This window comes from Trachypithecus francoisi, unplaced genomic scaffold, assembly GCF_009764315.1.
Source record: "Trachypithecus francoisi isolate TF-2019V2 unplaced genomic scaffold, Tfra_2.0 Lachesis_group3, whole genome shotgun sequence".
Lineage (NCBI taxonomy): Eukaryota > Metazoa > Chordata > Mammalia > Primates > Cercopithecidae > Trachypithecus > Trachypithecus francoisi.
In genome coordinates, this window is record NW_022681468.1 from 11740892 (window position 1) to 11764138 (window position 23247).

The 23247-nt window shown below is 37.5% G+C and overlaps 1 protein-coding gene across 5 annotated transcripts in view; it reads left to right on the plus strand.

The window, feature by feature from the left end:
- DICER1 (dicer 1, ribonuclease III) overlaps positions 1 to 22806 on the plus strand; it is a 72343-nt gene extending 49537 nt beyond the window's left edge. For 4 of the 5 annotated variants that reach the window (XM_033191455.1, XM_033191454.1, XM_033191453.1 and 1 more), the window contains 13 exons: positions 489 to 668; positions 898 to 1111; positions 1235 to 1388; positions 2754 to 2936; positions 3208 to 3313; positions 3743 to 3918; positions 4877 to 5651; positions 9077 to 9232; positions 12273 to 13161; positions 14840 to 15108; positions 17648 to 17810; positions 17904 to 17979; positions 18346 to 22806. In XM_033191455.1, the coding sequence (XP_033047346.1) occupies positions 489 to 668; positions 898 to 1111; positions 1235 to 1388; positions 2754 to 2936; positions 3208 to 3313; positions 3743 to 3918; positions 4877 to 5651; positions 9077 to 9232; positions 12273 to 13161; positions 14840 to 15108; positions 17648 to 17810; positions 17904 to 17979; positions 18346 to 18511 (3507 nt within the window). In that variant the 3' untranslated portion in view covers positions 18512 to 22806. The remainder of the gene's footprint in view (positions 1 to 488; positions 669 to 897; positions 1112 to 1234; positions 1389 to 2753; positions 2937 to 3207; positions 3314 to 3742; positions 3919 to 4876; positions 5652 to 9076; positions 9233 to 12272; positions 13162 to 14839; positions 15109 to 17647; positions 17811 to 17903; positions 17980 to 18345) is intronic. The other variant, XM_033191457.1, reaches the window with a different exon arrangement.
- The last annotated feature ends 441 nt before the right edge of the window (positions 22807 to 23247 follow it).

Sequence of the window (23247 nt, forward strand, 5' to 3'; positions counted from 1 at the left end):
TATACATAAAAAAAGAGTCTAGGAAATTATACGGTATATCAAAATGTTAATAAAGGCTGTCTTTGAGTGATAGGATTATATGTAATTTTTTAAAAATTTGCCTAACTTTATTTTCTGATATTCTACAGTTAGTACTTAAAAAGCCCAAGGAAGAGATGAGTTTTCTTGTCAAAAGAAATAGATCAAATGAATAGTATTTTTAAAAAGGCCCTGCAGTGTTGAATTGTTTTATATATAATTTTAGTATTAGCTATATAGTCAACAGTGCATTATAGTGTATGTGAACTTGGGCCACTATCAGCAGCCCTGGCCTGAGATCCACTGACTTACCCCGCAGGGTTAAGTAATTAAGAGGTGTCATGCCTTGGGTATTTTCTTAGCTTTTTCTCACCAGCTTTTAGTAAAGCCAGAATTAGTTTTCTTGCTGACATCTGGAAAAGAGGCTAATATACTTGAGCATGACGCTTAATTTTCCTTTCCACCTCTAGATTCCAGAGTGTTTGAGGGATAGTTATCCCAAACCTGATCAGCCCTGTTACCTGTATGTGATAGGAATGGTTTTAACTACACCTTTACCTGATGAACTCAACTTTAGAAGGCGGAAGCTCTATCCTCCTGAAGATACCACAAGATGCTTTGGAATACTGACAGCCAAACCCATACCTCAGGTAGATATTTCGTAATGACTACTTATGTCAAAAACATCTTGCTTAGGAAAAGAAAAAAGAAAAAACTAGTAGAAAGTACCTTTTGTTACCTCAGTATGTTTAATATTTAAAGATGAAGGTGCCTCTTCTGTTTCTGCACTGGGAACCATCATTTCTCTTCTGAAGTTAACTGTAATGGAATAAAATACCTGTTAATTTTGAGGGGTGGTTTATGTTTCCTTTTGCTAAGATTCCACACTTTCCTGTGTACACACGCTCTGGAGAGGTTACCATATCCATTGAGTTGAAGAAGTCTGGTTTCATGTTGTCTCTACAAATGCTTGAGTTGATTACAAGACTTCACCAGTATATATTCTCACATATTCTTCGGCTTGAAAAACCTGCACTAGAATTTAAACCTACAGATGCTGATTCAGCATACTGTGTTCTACCTCTTAATGTTGGTAAGAAAAAAATCTCTTACTTTGATAACTCTAAATTAGATACATCTACAGATATACAGCTTAGGTATGAAACGTATCTGTATCTTGTTTTAACAAGCTAAAGAATCGTTTTTCTCTTCGAAGTTAATGACTCCAGCACTTTGGATATTGACTTTAAATTCATGGAAGATATTGAGAAGTCTGAAGCTCGCATAGGCATTCCCAGTACAAAATATACAAAAGAAACACCCTTTGTTTTTAAATTAGAAGATTACCAAGATGCAGTTATCATTCCAAGGTAGGTATTTAAATGGAAAGAAAAATGGTGGTGATACTTTGTTTTAAAAGATGCACTAGGTCGGGCTCAGTGGCTCATGCCTGAAATCACAGCACTTTGGGAGGCCAGGGTGGGTGGATCATGAGGTCAGGAGATCGAGACCATTCTGGCCAGCATGGTGAAGCCTCGTCTCAACTAAAAATACAAAAAATTAGCCAGACGTGGCGGTGCACACCTGTAGTCCCAGTGACCCGGGAGGCTTGAGGCAGGGCAATCACTTCAAGCTGGGAGGTGGAGATTGCAGCAAGGGGGGATCGCACCACTGCACTCCAAGACACAGCAAGACTCTCTCTCAAAAAAAAAAACCACTTATTCACGTGGGAATATAAGTGGGCTGTGACTTTAGCATTGTAATTACTAATAGGAAATATGTTAGTTAGTCAGGCATGGTGATGCATGCTGTAATCACAGCTACTAGGGGCTGAGGTGGAGGATTGCTTCAGCCCAGGATCTGTAGGCTGTGCAGTAAGCTGTGATCACACCACTGCACTCCAGCCTGGGCTACAGATGGGGGAAGAAAAAGAAAGAAAAGAAAATATAGGTAATCTCTTAAGGTTGACCTGTTCTCTCCAGTTTACTTGCTTACAAAATAAAACCTAAAACATTATAGATAAGGAATTTTCCTTTGTAAAGGGTCAGATAATTTAATGTTGGTAGGCTTTCTTCTTAAAATCTCCATCCTTTTAGTCTCCAAAGTCTTATAGAATTTGATTATAAATAATGATTTCATTTCTTAAAATTTTTATAAGGAATATTAAGCTCTATGAAAATAGTAAATCCAGAATGATTTTCTTTTCTATAAAAATTTAGGGAATGGAGTTTTGGGGCAATAAAATACAGACAGTTTTCAAATAATTATAGTACTAGTTATAATTCATCTTTGATTTTTTTTTCTTTTTGCACCTCAAAACCATATTTTAGTTATCAGGACTATTGTAGTCATAGATGATGCAGTAATACGTTTTATATGACAAGTGTCTTTAATGTTTAGCATTAGTAATATGCAAAGTATTTGTTTGCATAGTGTACGTTTTTTACAGTTTATATTGATAAAATAGATATGTAAAGGTGCCATTTAGCTTCATGTGTTATCAAAATGTAGATATTTAGAACAAGAATAAAAATAAACTGGGACAATAATGTGTCCATTTTTACTTAATAAAAATACAGTTCTTATATACTTGAAATATATTTGGAATAAAAATTTTTGTTACTTATTTTTAATCTTTTGAATTCTTAATCATAATTTCATACTAAAAACAGTTGTGTTTTGAGAACAGTTGATTTAAACCAAAAAGCAACTGATTGTTTTTTGTTTTTTTTTAGATATCGCAATTTTGATCAGCCTCATCGATTTTATGTAGCTGATGTGTACACTGATCTTACCCCACTCAGTAAATTTCCTTCCCCTGAGTATGAAACTTTTGCAGAATATTATAAAACAAAGTATAACCTTGACCTAACCAATCTCAACCAGCCACTGCTGGATGTGGACCATACATCTTCAAGGTAAGAAGCTTCAGAGATGACACTTGGATTGCACTTGAGGCCTTCTTACCAGACATCACTAGACACGCAGAGGTTCACTGTCTGCCTGCCCACTCGTGGACTCTCTGAAATCAGGAGATGCTTTGCACACAAACTTGCCCAAGGGGTAGCCCAGGAAGCTGTAATTTAAATGAGCTCTTCAGATGATTTTCGGCCCAGTGAAGTTGAAGAACCACTATGAATATGTACTCATTTTTGTGTGTTTGATAAAGTTGTTTTGGAATTCTTACAGACTTAATCTTTTGACACCTCGACATTTGAATCAGAAAGGGAAAGCTCTTCCTTTAAGCAGTGCTGAGAAGAGGAAAGCCAAATGGGAAAGTCTGCAGAATAAACAGGTAATGGTAGTGCATTGTACTAGCATAGCTTAGTATTTGTTTGAGTATTAAACATTATTAAAGATAAGTTTGAATTTTATCAAGTTTAATGCATGATTCGTTGATTTTTTAGAAGTTACCTAATCCTCAGATTTTGTTTTGTTTTAATCAGTATTATTGTTGAATGTTATTTGAATGTTCTTTTTGGTAAGTATTGAGAGTTTTGTTTTTATACTTAGCCCATTAATATATCACAAAATCATTCTCATAAATCCTGTGATAAATCCCATTTGGCCTTAGGGATTATTTTTACAAATATTTTTTAAAATTAAGTTTTACTAGCATTTGTGATTTTCTTTATCCATTAGTGAAATTGTTTTTTTTTTTTTTTTTTAATTCTTTTGTGTGTGTGCTTTGTATTTATCTGTCCGTTTTTCCCCTTACTTGAAGATACTGGTTCCAGAACTCTGTGCTATACATCCGATTCCAGCATCACTGTGGAGAAAAGCAGTTTGTCTCCCCAGCATCCTTTATCGCCTTCACTGCCTTTTGACTGCAGAGGAGCTGAGAGCCCAGACTGCCAGCGATGCTGGCGTGGGAGTCAGATCACTTCCTGCGGATTTTAGGTATGCCTGTGCAGTCGGCCAGAAAGAACACGGATCATGAGATCCTGGTTGCAGAAGACCAGAATTCAGTTAAAGTTGTATATAACATAATTCTTAGTAGAAAGAAAATATAGATATCTTATGTTCTTGTCAAGTCTCAGAGGGAGATGAGAATCTGAGGTCAGAAATAACCATTACTACTTAAGCCATAACAGTTGGAGTGAGAATGAAATTGTTTTTTGTTACTGTATCAGCATTTTCAATCTGTTTTTTGTTTTAAAAATCCAAACATAGTTAAAAAGCAATAGCCTTAGCATGTTCTTTGTCTTCATTATTTTCTTCCCATTAGTAAAATCTCTGCATTCTAAAAAAAACTATTGGCTTAAGCACTCACATTAATTTTGGTTATCCAATTGGCAATATCACGACTGTTCTAGGGACTGAAGGAGTTTTAAAATATAATAAGAATAACCACAGTATTTATTGAGTAGTTACTACAGTGCCAAACACTAGCTTAAATGCTGTACCCTGTGTCAGTTAGCTCATTTAATCATTAAGACGGTGCTGTGAGATAGGAATTGTTAGCTCTTTTCTCAGGTGCAGAAGCTGAGGCACAGAGAGTTTATGTAAGTTGCCCAAAGTTAGTCAGTGGGTTAACCAGAGTGCCTGGGATTCTAACCCATGAAGCTAGGCCCCAGGTCCTGCAGGATGCCTGCAAGCTTCATGACATTCTTAACTACCACACCGAGAGTCTAGGGCCGGGGATTAAAGCAGTAAAGAAAGCCATGTCCCACTTTATAATTTACGTTGTGCAGAATTCCAAATAATGTTAAATTCTGCCTTGGAAACTTACTTCTCTTCTAAAGTTTAGGAGTACATTTTTGGTATCTTTGTTTTTGTTTTTAAATTCAAATTGCTGATGCTGTCAGCCTAGCTGTCTCGAAGAATCTGATGTAAAGTTATAAAAATGTCTTTGCAGATACCCTAACTTAGACTTTGGGTGGAAAAAATCTATCGACAGCAAATCTTTCATCTCAATTTCTAACTCCTCTTCAGCGGAAAATGATAATTACTGTAAGCACAGCACAATTGTCCCTGAAAATGCTGCACATCAAGGTGCTAATAGAACCTCCTCTCTAGAAAATCATGACCAAATGTCTGTGAACTGCAGAACGTTGCTCAGCGAGTCCCCTGGTAAGCTCCATGTTGAAGTTTCAGCAGATCTTACAGCAATTAATGGTCTTTCTTACAATCAAAATCTCACCAATGGCAGTTATGATTTAGCTAACAGAGACTTTTGCCAAGGAAATCAGCTGAATTACTACAAGCAGGAAATACCCGTGCAACCAACTACCTCATATTCCATTCAGAATTTATACAATTATGAGAACCAGCCCAGCGATGAATGTACTCTCCTGAGTAATAAATACCTTGATGGAAATGCTAACAAATCTACCTCAGATGGAAGTCCCATGATGGCCGTAATGCCTGGTACGACAGACGCTATTCAAGTGCTCAAGGGCAGGATGGATTCTGAGCAGAGCCCTTCTATTGGGTACTCCTCAAGGACTCTTGGCCCCAATCCTGGACTTATTCTTCAGGCTTTGACTCTGTCAAATGCTAGTGATGGATTTAACCTGGAGCGGCTTGAAATGCTTGGCGACTCCTTTTTAAAGCATGCCATCACCACGTATCTGTTTTGCACTTACCCTGATGCTCATGAGGGCCGCCTTTCATATATGAGAAGCAAAAAGGTAAGAGATGATTGTTTTATTTTGAGCAGTTAATTATTCAGTGTGCCTGAAAGTGGTTTGCAGTGTTGGATAATCTCAGACGATGAGAACGTATCATGCTCAGAAATTGCTGCACCGGCCGAGCACAGCTGCTCCCTTGTTCTACCAGGGCCAGCGAAAGCCTGTGGCAGAACCACCTGGCAGTGGATGACTCTTGCTTTACATCGACCCCACACTCACGTTTTGGGGCTTGGCTGATCTCCATGTGTCTTACTTTTTGATTGAAATTCAGTTCAAAGGAAACTATGCAAGTGTGTACACCTCTTGATCCTGGGGGGATTTGAAGGAATGTGCATTGTAGTCAGTCAGGGAGCTTCTGCTTTGTTGAATTAAACGTTTATTTGAGAGGGTACATCTTGGCTTACAAGGCATATAGACAGGAGTAAGACGCAAGTCTTGTGGAGGGGCTCATCTCCGAAGTTTTGGAGAGTGGAGGGGAGAGAGTAACAACAGGCTTCACAGAGCTTGACTGCTCTCCAGTGTGAAGAGGGTGACACCAGAGTTGTGAGTAATAAACGCTCCATAGCTCCGAGGAAGGGTGGGCTCTTAAACTCAGCATGGACTAAGACTTAAGAAAAGGAATGAAGGTAAGACATTCAAGTTATGGTGGGAAAAAATGGAAAAAGAAGTGTCACCAGGCAACATGAGCCTCCTGGACAAATACCTTAGAGAGCTGCCGATCACTTGCAGCATTTAGAAGGAAGGAAGGAACATCACTGTTGAATCAAGGATGGCATCAATGGAGGAGGCAAGTTGACAGTGCATAAGCAAAGTGAACAGATGGCAGAGCATGTCAGTGTCAGGGAAGCAGCCGTGGCAGCAGTCGGAAGTGTGGAAATACCTGAGAAAAGGCTTGAAAAGGCAGGTATGATGAAGCTGTGTCTTAGAAGACCTTGAATGCTGGGCTAAGGAGTTTGCACGTGTTTTGAGTGTTGTAGGCACTGTTGAAGGAATTTGGAGCAAGGAACTATTAAAGTGGTAGTTTAAAATGATTAATCAGGTAGCAGAATGTAGTGTGAGTTGGAAAGCAAATGCAAACCAACAGCAGAAGCAGAAAATGTTATAGAACTAGAGTTCTGGTAGAGAGGAAGGGGCTGAGGTGAGTGAGAAGAAATAATTTTAGCTAACAACTTAAAAGTGCTTACTCTGCACTACTCTAAAAGATAATCGTATACACACACACGTACACACATATGTACACACACACACATATATACATATATATAAGCCTAATTTAATTTTTACAATTCTGAGAGGTAGAAACTTTAATTTTCCCCATTTTATAGGTGAAGATAGGCTAGAGAAGTTAGCTTGCCCAAGGTCACTTGGCAAGTAAGTGGCAGAGCTTGGGTTGAATCCAGACAGCCTGCCTTTGGAGACCTTGCTCTTCCCCATCACACTAGCCGCTTGGGATAGAACTATCACAACAGGCAGCACACCAAGCATTTCCCCGGTGTTCACTCGTTTACTCTTCTCTAAGCCTCTGGGAAGGAGCCGACACATCCCTGTTTTGCAGATGAGGGTACTCCCACTTAGTCGAATGGGCTCCTGTCAGGTCACCTAACTGTTCATCCAGGAGAGTCAGGAGTGTGTCCGAGATCTCCCAGGATGATCTTGAGGTGGACTGGAGGCACAGTCGTCTAACAACCATGTAAACGGGCAACTTGGGGGCAGGGGCAGTGGCAGTGGCAGTAGCAGGGAGGTAGGGAGAAATGTGGGAAGTCAAGGTTAGAGTTGAGGTTTTAGACCTCATGGAATATGAAGTGGAAATGTTCAGATAATTGAGACTGTAGGATTCAGATATGGTTTTATAGAGTAGTCACCATACATGGAGGCTCTGAGAACGGATGAGATTTCCAAGAAGTGGTTGCAGGAAGAAAGTATCAGAGGCTTCGACAAGTGTGGCGTAGGCAGTAGAATAGGATACTCTGTTAGATAAGACAAGACAGAGGTGGCTTTCTATTACAAAACTTGTCCATTTGTGTGCTCAGAAATCTTCAACTGCTTATTTTTGCAGAAAGAGTGATCACTCCCTCAGCCTGCTGTTCAGGCCCTTTCAGCCCTGATGCGTTTTGGATCCTAAGCAGGTGGAAGCCCCTTGCAGCTCATTGGACAGACTCCATGCTCAGACCCCCAGCCTTGGGGCCCTTGCTCTGTCCTTCCTTCTGCAGAGTGCTCGCTCCCGTCTCTACGTGTCCAGAATTTTGCCCGATATCTGAGACCTTACGTAACTCACTCTTCTTCATCCCACCCACCATTTCTGTCAACTTGGAATGTGATTTCCCTCCCGTGGGTCCACGTTGCACTTTATCCTCTTCTTGGCACTTGTGATGCTTTGTTCTCTTAGCTTGGAAAGGGAAGCTGGCAATTACTTCAGCCTGCTACGTTTCAGGCAGAGAGGGAGAGTACTTTTGGCCATAGTGGTCACACGTGCACTCCTTTTCCCTGCCAGCCTGTGTGTCACAAGGACTGCCCCTCTGTCCTGCTGCGGTGATTCCCTCAGGATTGCCCAGTCGCGTGCCTCTCAGTTGGGGGGTGTCTTTTAAACAGTAGTTGAGTTACATGGGAAGAGGGCTAATGAAGTACTTAATAATGAGGAATCCAGCTTTATGAAAATGAAAATGGGATTGACAATTCTAGACCCTAGTTTCCGAGTAATAAGTTGACAGAAATGCAATGATGTGAGCAAATTAGGAAGGAGATAGAGGCATTAGGAAAAACAGACCGGAGTAGAGGATAGACAGTAAAGCTGTTCCATTAATGTAAATAAACAGAAACCTTTTGGTTCATTTTTTTAAAAGTTGAATAGAAGTGTCTTGACATGCCTGTAAAACAAAGGAATAATATTTGAGAGAGCATTATAGTTGAAATCCCATTTGTGGCTTCAATTCTAGGAATATAACATAGTTTCTGTTTTGTTTGGTGCCAGTTTTCACTTTGCAGCTAGAGCTGATGGCATCCTCCCCCCATTTCATTGAAAATATTGTGACATCTTGACTTTTTATATGGGTTCTTTTCTACTTTGGTAATTCCAATTAGCAGTTTGCATTTTATATCATCAGGTTGTATTTTCAAGGCTTTGATATTGTCTGAATTGTTTCTTCTCAGTCATTCATAAAGAATTTGCATAGCTGTATACGTTATTTTGCTCTGCATCTTATATTCAGAAATATTTACACCAAAAAGGTATAGAATATGTGGGAATTTTAATATTCTTTTTATAACATGAATGGGTGGAAAAACTGTAGAGCCCTTATACTTAATTGATGACCATATAATTAATTGATTAATTTGCGGAACATTTAACTGAGGATATGTTAATATGCCTTGAATGAATTCCAGCAGTGGTCATTTGTGGATAAGTATCCTAATATTTTCTGCTACAGGTCAGCAACTGTAATCTGTATCGCCTTGGAAAAAAGAAGGGACTGCCCAGCCGCATGGTGGTGTCAATATTTGATCCCCCTGTAAACTGGCTTCCTCCTGGTTATGTAGTAAATCAAGACAAAAGCAACACAGATAAATGGGAAAAAGATGAAATGGTAAGTTTGTGTGTGTGTGTAACTGGAGGGATTTACTTTTTGGTGAGCCAAAGAATTTTGTTTTACTAATTTTTTCTTTCATTTTCTTGGTATGTTTATAATAGAGTAGATGTTTGATATATTTAATTAATTCCTTTAAATACACTGTCTTTTCACTGAATTCAGAAATAGTGTTATAATTTTGATGGAGGCAAATTTCTATTTTTATTACTTCTTTTCCAAAGGCATAGAGTATGTGATGTTTTGGCTTTGAGTTTTGCTCTTTTTTGGAAAAATTTCACTTTGCTGTTATTACAATTTATCCTAGATCCTTAGCTCTGTTCAGTGAAATGACTTTTCAGTGACCTGTGATCTCCAGTCTGTCTGTGAAATAATTAATTTCAATAAAATCTTGCTTTTGTAGCTCAGGGTTTTCTCAGTCAGGACTCCTGTGAACTTAAAAAAAAATATCATCCATAAAGATTGTTATTTTCTGGAAATAATTTAAATCTTGCCAGTGACTTAAGAAGACTCCACATATCAGCAACAGCTGCTTCATTTTGTCTTGTCTTGAAGGCCACCAGAGGGCACTTGGGAGGGCCTCCGAGCTGCAGGAATCAGTGCGGTGGTGGTTGACTGGGGGAGTTCTAGTGCCTCTTCCAAAGTGAAAGGCAATGCTTCAGACAGTTTCATTTCCTGGAGATTTATTTTGCATTAAAGATAAATTGGCTCATTGTTACTTCATTTTTACTTCAGGCCAACAATGGTAATGCCATTTTTTTCTTTCACAGGTTATATTTTTAAATATACATATTCTTCATGTCTTCTTTCTGTTACGTGTATCTTATATATCTGCCTTTAAGTATTTCCAGGTAGCATGTTGTGACACTATTCAGATTTTTATCTATTTATTGAGGATGTTTTTAACTCATGTAGTATTTGTCTTATTACAGAATTAGAACTTATTTGGAAAGTATTAAGGGAATATTTTAATGCAAGTTAGGTCCAAACAATTATTTGTCACTAATTTAGAAATATGTAGAACCTTAGAGGAAAATATATAGATTTTGAACTTTAGAAATGGCATTGTATTTCTACGAATAACATTCCAATAACAGTCATCCTCCTTTATTAATACCGTTTTATAATGTAGTTGGCTCTTTTTAAAAACTTGTAGCATAAAGGTGACATTGCCATGTCATACTGATTTTTTTTTTTTTAAGATACAACACAAAGTTCAATTTATGTTTCTTAATGTTTATGATGACACTTTGGTTATTAGAATTCATTAGAAATACTGTTCAGATTTTTCTTTAGTAACTTATTTGTATTGAAATATAGGCCGTTGCGTGATGTTGAAAAGATACTCTGGTTTTGGCTGATTGCATTGCCGTTCTTCCTACCTCGCTCTGGCCCTTCCGCAAATGGGCTTAAGTGAAAACCTTTGCATGCTAAATGCCTCTTGATAGAAGAAAGTATCAAAGTTGACTTGAATGATACAGGAAAGGAGTTCATGTGGCTGTTTTTTCTTAAAAGGCTTGAAGTGCTCTTGAAAAACATTTTATGAGGTAGAACCCCACTCTTTTGTAGATGAAGAATCCGAAACCCAGAGGCACTAAAAGGCTTTGCCCAGGATCACACAGTTTGTGATAAAAGTCAGCCCTTTGTGATTTTTGTGCTCTGCCACTTTTGGCTTATGGTAGCACCTTTCTAAAGATACAGAAAGTTTTTTTCAATTAAAAAAAAAATGTATGATTTTTAAAAAATTACAGTTTGGCCCTTTTTTTCTTAAGGACCAAACAGTAATCTAAAACATCTTCATAATGCCTTGGAAAGTATAAGATTTTTAGTAGGAAATGTTCCTTGAGGTCTGCCACTAATAGTTGCTTTTGGTGTTCTTCCTTATTCTTGAAAAGGTGTTTTTTTCTTAATTAAAACAGTGAAAAGATAGTTATAGATATAGCTCGGCTTACTGCTATTTATTTTCAGACAAATATAGTGTTTATATCTTAAGTCTAGTTTAAAATGAAATATTTGTAGTATTTAAAAAAATGCCTGAAGGTTGCAACATTTTTTTGTCAGAACACTCTGGAAAGTTGTTACAATCAACATTGATGCACACCCTTTGCCTTCCCCCCTCACAAGTAAAGTTTTTTGGTTCTTTAAAAACTTGCATAACAGAAATTTGGCATCTTTCTAGGATTGCAAAAAAGTTACATCATTACTGAAATCTAGCCCATTATTAAGGTTGTCACTCACAAATAAGCTTTTGCCAAAGAAATTGGAATTAGCAAAGATCTTTTGACAGAAATTGGATTGTTGTGTTTCATGTTAGTCTAAATTTTCTTCCATTTTTGTCAGTTATGCTATAATCTGTTCCCCTGATTACTGTAGCTCAGAGTGGAGGGGAAAAGCATAATTTCTCAAATTCATAGCTTAGTGCAGTGATCACTTTTATTTTTTAAGCAAAGCAGTGTAGTTTTTTGTGGCAAGTATACTTTGAAGTGGAAATAGGGACAAAAACTTTATTATAAAATCCTATTGTACATTTAAAAAATTGATTTTATCTGTTTTTATATTATATGCTTAATTGCAAAGGTAATGCTTTTCTACATCTGGAATTTCATTTTATTAATTTGAAAATCAAATTACCACATTTTCAAGTTTTGTCAGCAAAATTGAAGATCTCTGTGATCAGCATGTGAGTGCTTTCGTTGTATGTCCTACCGGAGTTAGACTTCTTAGTTGAAGTATTGCATTGTGGACATTAATTTTAACTTGATATCCATGTTCAAAATCCTTAACTTAAAGCTTCATACTGGATAAAGGTCATTTTATAACTTAGAAAACGAACATTCAAAGAACATGTTTTACTTTGTTTATATGATTAAATAACTTATTTTATGTTAATTGAAAACAAATGGCCATGATTTTAAAGTTGCCTTTTAGTATTTGTGGTTGTCATTTGAAATTATCCATAACCCTTGCTTTTATTGAGTTTCAAACCCTTTTAAAAACAGCAGCTATGTCTCCCCTCCTTCCTCATTCCCCCTTGTTTCAGACAAAAGACTGCATGCTGGCGAATGGCAAGCTGGATGAGGACTACGAGGAGGAGGATGAGGAGGAAGAGAGCCTGATGTGGAGGGCTCCGAAGGAAGAGGCTGACTATGAAGATGATTTCCTGGAGTATGATCAGGAACATATCAGATTCATAGATAATATGTTAATGGGGTCAGGAGCTTTTGTAAAGAAAATCTCTCTTTCTCCTTTTTCAACCACTGATTCTGCATATGAATGGAAAATGCCCAAAAAATCCTCCTTAGGTAGTATGCCATTTTCATCAGATTTTGAGGATTTTGACTACAGCTCTTGGGATGCAATGTGCTATCTGGATCCTAGCAAAGCTGTTGAAGAAGATGACTTTGTGGTGGGGTTCTGGAATCCATCAGAAGAAAACTGTGGTGTTGACACGGGAAAGCAGTCCATTTCTTACGACTTGCACACTGAGCAGTGTATTGCTGACAAAAGCATAGCGGACTGTGTGGAAGCCCTGCTGGGCTGCTATTTAACCAGCTGTGGGGAGAGGGCTGCTCAGCTTTTCCTCTGTTCACTGGGGCTGAAGGTGCTCCCGGTAATTAAAAGGACTGATCGAGAAAAGGCCCTGTGCCCTACTCGGGAGAATTTCAACAGCCAACAAAAGAACCTTTCAGTGAGCTGTGCTGCTGCTTCTGTGGCCAGTTCACGCTCTTCTGTATTGAAAGACTTGGAATATGGTTGTTTGAAGATTCCACCAAGATGTATGTTTGATCATCCAGATGCAGATAAAACACTGAATCACCTTATATCGGGGTTTGAAAATTTTGAAAAGAAAATCAACTACAGATTCAAGAATAAGGCTTACCTTCTCCAGGCTTTTACACATGCCTCCTACCACTACAATACTATCACTGGTAAGGAGCCCACAACCAAACTTCATTTCTGGGAAAATGAGACTTTGTGTTTATCACATTGTGTTGGCCTTGTAAAAGGTGATCTATGCATGTACAGTGTTTGTGCTTAATATTCAAGGGATGGGGCGGGGAACAAAAGGAAAAGAAAGAATTCTTTATTATTTGGGGAGCACGTATTGCTTTATAACTTTGGTTGTTGGGAGTATGGCTATCATATTATACCCTCATCAGTGTCATTTTATATGCTGCCTAATTAGAGAAATTTGAACCTTAGTATTTTGATGTGTTTTCCCCATTTTATCCTCCCCAGGTATCTTTCTCTTGCCCATTCAGTGCTGCTTTTGGTTTTTGATTTAGTTGTATATTCTGGATGTATTTCCACAGCCTTTTATTGTTCTTCCTGGACAAAAAGGACCCCTCCTTTAGGGTCTTTTTAAAGATGGATAGAATAAAAGATTAACAGCAATGATTTCACAAGGAGGTTGCGTGGCCCTTGCTGTAACTCTGCTGTCATCTTCTACTTCTCACTGTGCTCTGTATTCCCCCCCCCTTTAATAGGCTGTCAACCCATTAGATCAGAAGGGAGAACAAGCCCCTCACACCCAAATCAGCTTCAGGCTGTGAAACACAGCCGAAGTTTACATTTCAGTTTCCGTATTGGAGGTGTAAGTGCCTGAATTCAGAATACCAAAGCAAAATATAAAATTTGTAGTTTGTATAATCAAAACAGTGTAGGTTAAGGTGATCAACAAAATGTAAAAACCAAAAAGTGAAAAACTGTCTGACTCTGGACTTTAGAAAGAGTGATGAAACTAAAGCCTAATTTTCATTATGGAGGAAAAATGATACATGGCTTTCAACTACATTCTGCTGGAAGTTCCGAGACCTGGGTTCTCTCGTAGCACAGTCCCTGCTTCTTAACTTCTTGCTTATTCTGGGACAAGTCACCATCGGTCCCTGCCTCAGTTTCCTCAGCTGGATGTATTATTTTAATCACTGTGAGAAAATAGACATGGTGATTTAACATGGATCAATTTCACAAAATGACAACCAGTTTACCTGCCTTTGCTTCCTTTCACAGCTCTTCTGTCTCAATCTCTTGGTTTGTGGTAAATTCATTTCTATAATAGCTGAAGTTAAGAAGACGGTCTTCTTTTCCTGTCATCCTGTGTAACAAAAATAACGCAGGAATAGCGAGGAATGGTCACTTATGCACACATTCCAGAGTGTGAATGAGACTTTAGCGATGGCAGTGCAGTGTAGCCACATGGAGGGGTGTGTGCGGCCCTGCTTTCACTTAAGTGACGATGTGTGAGGGAGACTCGAGAGGAAGGCCCCAGCACCTACCTGCCCAGACAGCACAGTGCCAGAGAAAAAGCGTTCAGTGATCATGACAGCGCCTGTGAGGTTTTGGTTTTTCCTTCTTAACAAGCATTTAGTCTTTTGACCACTTGAAGATTTTATGACCCCAATTTATATAAGAAATGTACTTAATTTGCCATTAAAATGTAGTTTCCAGAGGCCTTTTAGTATGATATGTCAAATTTCCTTATTGAAGAATATATGTATGAAAGTGATTTAAATACAAACCTTCTTGGGATTTGGGGACCAGTTGCCTGTGTGGGGATAGTGTAAATGCTTCTGCACGAGCTTACGCTTCCACTTTGGATCCCCTCAGATTGTTACCAGCGCTTAGAGTTCCTAGGAGATGCGATTTTGGACTACCTCATAACCAAGCACCTTTATGAAGACCCGCGGCAGCACTCCCCGGGCGTCCTGACGGACCTGCGGTCTGCCCTGGTCAACAACACCATCTTTGCATCGCTGGCTGTAAAGTACGACTACCACAAATACTTCAAAGCTGTCTCTCCCGAGCTCTTCCACGTCATCGATGACTTTGTGCAGTTTCAGCTTGAGAAGAATGAAATGCAAGGAATGGATTCTGAGGTTAGTGCTGTTCAAAACGATGTTGAAAAAAGTGGTCTGACTAGGGGTCTTAGTCATTTCAGAGTTCTGACTGCATAGTGGTCTAAAGGGACAGCGAGAGGTCAGGGGTGTGGGACCCAGTGTGCCGTGTTCTCTGGGAGCACCGAGTGAACTGCAGTTTGCCGGTAGGCCTCTTAAACTTGTCTGCCCCCACTGTGGACTGTGTGGTCATGCATGGGAAGAGAAGGAGCCAGGCCTTTCAGTTATGTGCCCTTCCCACACCTTCATGAGGGCGCCCAGCATTGAGGCATGACAAAGAAGTGGCCACCACTGGCCGGACCCCAGGGCAGGTTTAGCTTTAGTAAAAGCCCAGTGTAGTTTATTCTTCCTTTTTAAAATGGATCAGAAATATTTGCTAATATCTCAGGGAAGCATCGTAAAGATACATTCTGCTTCTACTTGAAGTGGGAAAATCTAATTTAAAAAACAAACTTCTAAATTTTTGACCATTGGAATTTGGGAGGCTTCTGTTGTAAGTTCAGCCAAAGGCTCTCTGGTGACAGAGCTAATTCTAATGTGTTTGTGAGCTATTTTGAATTTTTGTAGGAAAGGATATTGCTTAGATCTTTCCAGTCTCTTACATTCATCTGCATACCTGTATCCCCCAGAGAGACTCTCATTTCCTCTTCTTCCAATTTCATTTCCTTTGATTTTCTTATTTTTGTAGATTTTCCTATAAGGAGTCAAGCTAGTTAAGCTACTAGCCTTAACACTAGTAGCTGTTTTAGTTGTCCTTGCTTTAATTTGTACCTTCCCCTTTTTAATTGCACCAAACCTTTGTTGGGGAGTAGTGAATTTCTCTTTCTATGAGAAAAATTAAGAGTAGGTTTGAAGTCTAGCCACAGAGCCAAGTTCATGTCCTGCCAGCTGCCCAGATGTGCACCAGAGGAGTCAGAAGGCCCTGCTCTTACTTCACCATGCCTCTGTGCTCTTGTCCAAGAAGAATGGTCTGAGCTGGAGCGCGGCAGGCTGTGAGGCGAGAAGGTGGGACCAGCTCGTAGACTTCCAAGTGTTATCTAGTCTCATTCTTTAGAAATAGCTAAGCTTGAAATTTGAGGAATTAGCTAAAATTAGATGTAAGCTCTCTTTGGATGCCAGTGGGGCATATTGGTTTTGTTAGTTTTTGTTCATTCTTTTCCTTCCCTTTGTTTATATAAACATATGTATAGAAGTTACATGGACTGATTGGAAATGTCATGGTCTGGCATTTCTAACTTACTATTTGATCTTAAGAAAGTCTCTTTACCTCTCTGGGCCTCCGTTTCCTCAGCTGTAAAAAGAGAGAATTAAACTTGGTAAGTTTTAAAATTCCTTTCTATCTCAAAACCGTAATATGTGAACGAACAATAAGTCTGCTTTTTAAGTAATCAGCAGTATAAATGTATTATATAGAACTTTGTATGGCTAAACCTATTAGAAATTAGTATTTTCCCACTTTCTCTTTATTTCTTTCATAAATGATTTGTGTTGATTTTAGAAAAGTTAGTACAAGTAAATAAAAAGAAAATTAGTTAAATTTGCCTGATTATGCTACCTCAGAAATAACCAATATTAACATTTTGGGATGAATTGTAGATGTATATAGATAAAAACATATCTAAAATGGAAAATGGAATTCTGTTATATATAGGATACTGTAACCTGTTCTTTTCACGTATAATATGTTGTGGCTGACTCTGACTCTCCCTGTATTGATTGGTATCATGATGCTCAGGAGCCACATGCTAGTCAACACGTGGCTGATTTATTTAAATGGTTCTTTATGGCTGAGTAGTTAAGTAGTTTTTGGTTAGGATGTTTAATACCCGTGAATGTGATAAATACGCTTATGTATTTAGTTACCTCCTTAAAATAAGTTCTTAGAGATACAACTGCTGCATCAAAGAATTATGAACTTTTCAAAGGCTTTTGATACAGACGTATGATTTTATTAATTTGCATACCTGCTATGTCAGATACTCTGTTATAGTGAACACATGTCTAGTGGCTTAATGAAGAGGGAACTTGGAGGAAAAAAATCTTTCAAGGAGAATTTCCCTGTTTCCCTACAATAGTGATTTCTGCTGCCCAAAGCAGCATACAGCCGTGCCAGCACCAGACCAATTAGTACTACTGAATGCTGGCCAAGCAGCTAGGGGGTAGAACTGTTTTAAAGTACAGTTCTTTGATTATGAGTGAATTTGAATTTTTTTCATACTTTTATTGACTATTTCTAATTCTCTGTTAAAGTCGTTCAAATTTAGAAGTAATCTGTTTTCTTTGCTGGGTATAGAATAATAAATGGGTTGGGGATTTTTTTTCTTTTTTTCTTGAGAAGTTTGAAAAATTTTTTAAAAAGATAACATTTGTTTTACTATTACAATATAGTAGGCATACCATAAGTGGTATTTCCCGCCTTATTAAAGAAGTCACAAAAGTCATATATCCAAGAAAAGAAACTACATCTGTGGACTGCCTGTAAAATGGCCTTTTTGCTTATAAGTCACTTTTCTCTCTGTAGCTTAGGAGATCCGAGGAGGATGAAGAGAAAGAAGAGGATATTGAAGTTCCAAAGGCCATGGGGGATATTTTTGAGTCGCTTGCTGGTGCCATTTACATGGACAGTGGGATGTCGCTGGAGACGGTCTGGCAGGTGTACTACCCCATGATGCGGCCACTCATAGGTATTGTTGGCTCCCTTTAGAAAGAAAAAAACCCACAACATTAAAAACAACTTAAAAGATATTATTCATATTATTATTTCATTTTGATTGCAGAAAAGTTTTCTGCAAATGTACCCCGTTCCCCTGTGCGAGAATTGCTTGAAATGGAACCAGAAACTGCCAAATTTAGGTAAGCAAAAAATGTACATGGAAAAAAATTAACTTAAAACATCAAGGGGAAAAGTTCACAAAGATAACGTAAACTAATGATTCTGAAAAATATTTACACTGCGGCTTGCTGTTGTCAGATTTCTATTTGTAATCTGATTGACTTCTCTTTTTCCTTTCTGTTTTTCTGAAATAATGCTGTAATAAAGACTAGATGGCAGCCCTGTCTGTCGGGGGTATGCAATTGCAGTAAGTCGTAACGCGTGTTTCCTTTGTGTGGTGTCAGCTTCTGCATGGGACTCCTGGCCTGAGAGTGCACACTAAGTGCTGATTGACAGTGATAATAAATACTCTGACTTCTAATTCAAGCTGTTTGGATTTTTTACAGCCCGGCTGAGAGAACTTATGACGGGAAGGTCAGAGTCACCGTGGAAGTAGTAGGAAAGGGGAAATTTAAAGGTGTTGGTCGAAGTTACAGGATTGCCAAATCTGCAGCGGCAAGAAGAGCCCTCCGAAGCCTCAAAGCTAATCAACCTCAGGTTCCCAGTAGCTGAAACCCCTTTTTAAAATTCAAAACAAAAAACACAAAAAATTAAGGGGAAAATTATTTAAATCGGAAAGGATGACTTAAAGTTGATATTGAGTGGAATGAATTGAAGGCAGAATTTAAAGTTTGTTTGGTAACAAGATAGATAACAGAATAAAACATTTAACATATGTATAAAATTTTGGAACTAATTGTAGTTTTAGTTTTTTGCGCAAACACAATCTTGTCTTCTTTCCTCACTTCTGCTTTGTTTAAATCACAAGAGTGCTTTAATGATGACTTTTAGCAAGTGTTCAAAATAATTGACAGGTTTTTTTTTTTTTTTTTGAGTTTAATTTATGTCAGCTTTGCTTCGTGTTAGGCCATGGAGCTTCAACTTAACTCCAGCAGTCCTAAGATGATGTAGATTCTTCTCCATCCCTCCGTGTGTGCAGTAGTGCCAGTCCTGCAGTAGTTGATAAGCTGAATAGAATGAGAAGGTTTTCGAGAGGAGAAGTGCGCCAGTGTTGTCTTTGCTTTCCACGTTATACTGTATAAGGTGATGTTCCTGGTCGCTGTTGCACCTGATAGTAAGGGACAGATTTTTAATGAACATTGGCTGGCATGTTGGTGAATCACATTTTAGTTTTCCAATGCCACATAGTCTTGGATAAAAAAGGTTCTTGCCTTAAAAGTAAAACCTTCATGGATATTCTTTAATCTCTGATCTTTTTGGAACAAACTGTTTTACATTCCCTTCATTTTATTATGCATTAGACGTTGAGACAGCGTGATACTTACAACTCACTAGTATAGTTGTAACTTATTACAGGATCATCCTAAAATTTCTGTCATACGTATACTGAAGACATTTTAAAAACCAGAATATGTAGTCTACGAATATTTTTTATCATAAAAATGATCTTTGGCTAAACACCCCATTTTACTAAAGACCTCCTGCTAGGTAGTTCCACTGATGGAAATGTTTATGGCAAATAATTTTGCCTTCTAGGCTGTTGCTCTAACAAAATAAACCTTAGACATATCACACCTAAAATATGCTGCAGATTTTATAATTGATTGGTTACTTATTTAAAGAAGCAAAACAGAGCACCTTTACCCTTCGTCTCCTCACATAAATTTCTTACTGTACTTTTCATAATGTTGCATGCATATTTCACCTACCAAAGCTGTGCTGTTAATGCCATGAAAGTTTAACGTTTGCGATAAACTGCCGTAATTTTGATACATCTGTGATTTAGGTCATTAATTTAGATAAACTAGCTCATTATTTCCATCTTTGGAAAACGAAAAAAAAAACCTTTTAGGCATTTGCCTAAGTTTCTTTAATTAGACTTGTAGGCACTCTTCACTTAAATACCTCAGTTCTTCTTTTCTTTTGCATGCATTTTTCCCCTGTTTGGTGCTATGTTTATGTATTATGCTTGAAATTTTAATTTTTTTTTTTTTTTTTTGCACTGTAACTATAATACCTCTTAATTTACCTTTTTAAAAGCTGTGGGTCAGTCTTGCACTCCCATCAACATACCAGTAGAGGTTTGCTGCAGTTTGCCCTGTTAATTATGCTTGAAGTTTAAGAAAGCTGAGCAGAGGTGTCTCGTATTTCCCAGCACATGATTCTGAAGTTGATGCTTCATGGAATGCTGCATTTATGTGTAAGTGACATTTGAATACTGTCCTTCCTGCTTTCTCTGCATCATCCACCCACAGAGAAATGCCTCTGTGCGAGTGCACCCACAGAAAACTGTCAGCTCTGCTTTCTAAGGAACCCTGAGTGAGGGGGATATTAAGCTTCTCCAGTGTTTTTTGTTATCTCCAATCTTAAACTTAAATTGAGATCTAAATTATTAAATGAGTTTTTGAGCAAATTAGTTTAGGTGACTTGTTTTAAAACTATTTAATTCTGATTTGGAACCTTAAGATGTCTATTTGATTTTTAAAAAAAACCTTAATATAAGATATGGCCAGTTAAAACAAAGCAATTCTTGAATTATATAACTGTAAAAGTGCAGTTAACAAGTAAGGCTGGATGTGAATTTTATTGTGAGGGTGATTTGTGATCAAGTTTATTCACAAATCTCTTAATATTTATAAACTACCTGATGCCAGGAGCTTGGGGCTTTGCATTGTGTCTAATACATTGATTCCAATGTTACGGGATTCTCTTGATTCCTGGCACCAAAATCAGATTGTTTTCACAGTTACGATTCCCAGTGGGAGAAAAATGCCTCAATATATTTGTAACCTTAAGAAGAGTATTTTTTTGTTAATACTAAGATGTTCAGACTTAGACATGATTAGGTCATACATTCTCAGGGGATCAAATTTCCTTCTACATTCAAAATGTTTTATCAACAGCAAACTTCAGCTATTTCACTTTTTGTTGGAGAAAAATAGTGGATTTTAATTTGACTCACAGTTTGAAGCATTCTATGATCCCCTGGTTACTAAGTTAAAAAATAAAAAAGTACGAGTTAGACATATGAAATGGTTATGAACGCTTTTGTGCTGCTGATTTTTAATGCTGTAAAGTTTTCCTCTGTTTAGCTTGTTGAAATGTTTTGCATCTGTCAATTAAGAAAAAAAAAAATCACTCTATGTTGCCCCACTTTAGAACCCTATGTGCCACCCTTCCGTTCCTGTGATTGCAATGTGAGACCGAATGTAATATGGAAAACCTACCAGTGGGGTGTGGTTGTGCTCTGAGCACATGTGTAAAGGACTGGGGAGGCGTATCTTGACAAAGCAACCGCAGAAATTCCGTATGATGATTGTGTGCAAGTTAGTTGACATGAACCTTCATTTGTAAATTTTTTAAAATTTCTTTTATAATATACTTTCCGCAGTCCTAACTATGCTGCGTTTTATAATAGCTTTTTCCCTTCTGTTCTGTTCATGTAGCAAAGATAAGCATTGCACTTGGTACCATGCTTTACCTCATTTCAAGAAAATATGCTTAACAGAGAGGAAAAAAATGTGGTTTGGCCTTGCTGCTGTTTTGATTTATGGAATTTGAAAAAGATAATTATAATGCCTGCAATGTGTCATATACTCGCACAACTTAAATAGGTCATTTTTGTCTGTGGCATTTTTACTGTTTGTGAAAGTATGAAAAAGATTTGTTAACTGAACTCTTAATTATGTTTTTAAAATGTTTGTTATATTTGTTTTCTTTTTTCTTTTATATTACGTGAAGTGACGAAATTTAGAATGACCTCTAACACTCCTGTAATTGTCTTTTAAAATACTGATATTTTTATTTGTTAATAATACTTTGCCCTCAGAAAGATTCTAATACCCTGCCTTGACAACACGAAACTTGAGTCTGCTTTGGTTCGTGAATCCAGGTGTTGCCCTGGCAGTCAGTTCCTTCAGTTGCTCCGTGGAGGCAGGTGGGGACTGCAGAGGATCCCTGGAATCCAGACCGAGCGCAGTTGATGCACAAGGCCCCGTTGATTTAAAATATTGGATCTTGCTCTGTTAGGGTGTCTAATCCTTTTACACAAGATTTAAGCCACCAAACTGAGACCTTCATACCTTTTTTTAACTGCATCTGAAATTATGTTAAGAGTCCTTAACTTAACCATTTGCATTATCTGCGGAAGAGAAACTCATGTCATGTATAATTATTGCCTATATGGTTGTTTTAATTACATTTGAATAATTATATTTTTCCAACCACTGATTACTTTTCAGGAATTTAATTATTTCCAGATAAATTTCTTTATTTTATATTGTACATGGAAAGTTTTAAAGATATGTTTAAGACCAAGACTATTAAAATGATTTTTAAAGTTGTTGGAGACACCAATAGCAATATTTAGGAAATTTGCATTGAGACCATTGTATTTTCCACTAGCAGTGAAAATGATTTTTCACAACTTACTTGTAAATATATTTTAATCATTACTTGTTTTTTTTTTTTTTTCTAGTCCATTTTTATTTGGACATCAACCACAGACAATTTAAATTTTATAGATGCACTAAGAATTCACTGCAGCAGCAGGTTACATAGCAAAAATGCAAAGGTGAACAGGAAGTAAATTTCTGGCTTTTCTGCTGTAAATAGTGAAGGAAAATTACTAAATTCAAGTAAAACTAATGCATATAATTTGATTGACAGTAAAATACTTACCATCACATGCTGCAGCTGTTTTTTAAGGAACATGATGTCATTCATTCATACAGTAATCATGCTGCAGAAATTTGCAATCTGCACCTTATGGATCACAATTACCTTTAGTTGTTTTTTTTGTAATAATTGTAGCCCAGTAAATCTCCAATAAAGTTATCGTCTGTTCACTTTGTGTCCTTGCATCTTTTTTCAATTCAAGTGAGTAATGACATTTAAATAGTGGGAGCCGAAATGATCTTTATAATAGTTTCATTCCATGGTGAATCATATGGAAATGCATATTTAATATAAAATTTTGTTTACCAAGTTCTGCTGCATGTCCATCTGCAGAATTATATAGTAATAGAATTATATAGTAACAACTGTCTTTTTTGAAGACTTAATTCCAATCTGCTTTTTGGAAATTTTGTCACATTGATGCATTCTAGGTCTTGGATTATTTAGATGATATGTTTGACGCATTCTTTAGGTGAACTTGGCTTTTCTAAAATCAGGTGGACAGAATGTGCAGCTTCCAGATTTTTAGGACACATTTCCAATATTGCTGATTAAGAAATAATTTTAGCCTTTTGACCCAATTTTTTTTGTAACTCAGTAAACCAAGCACT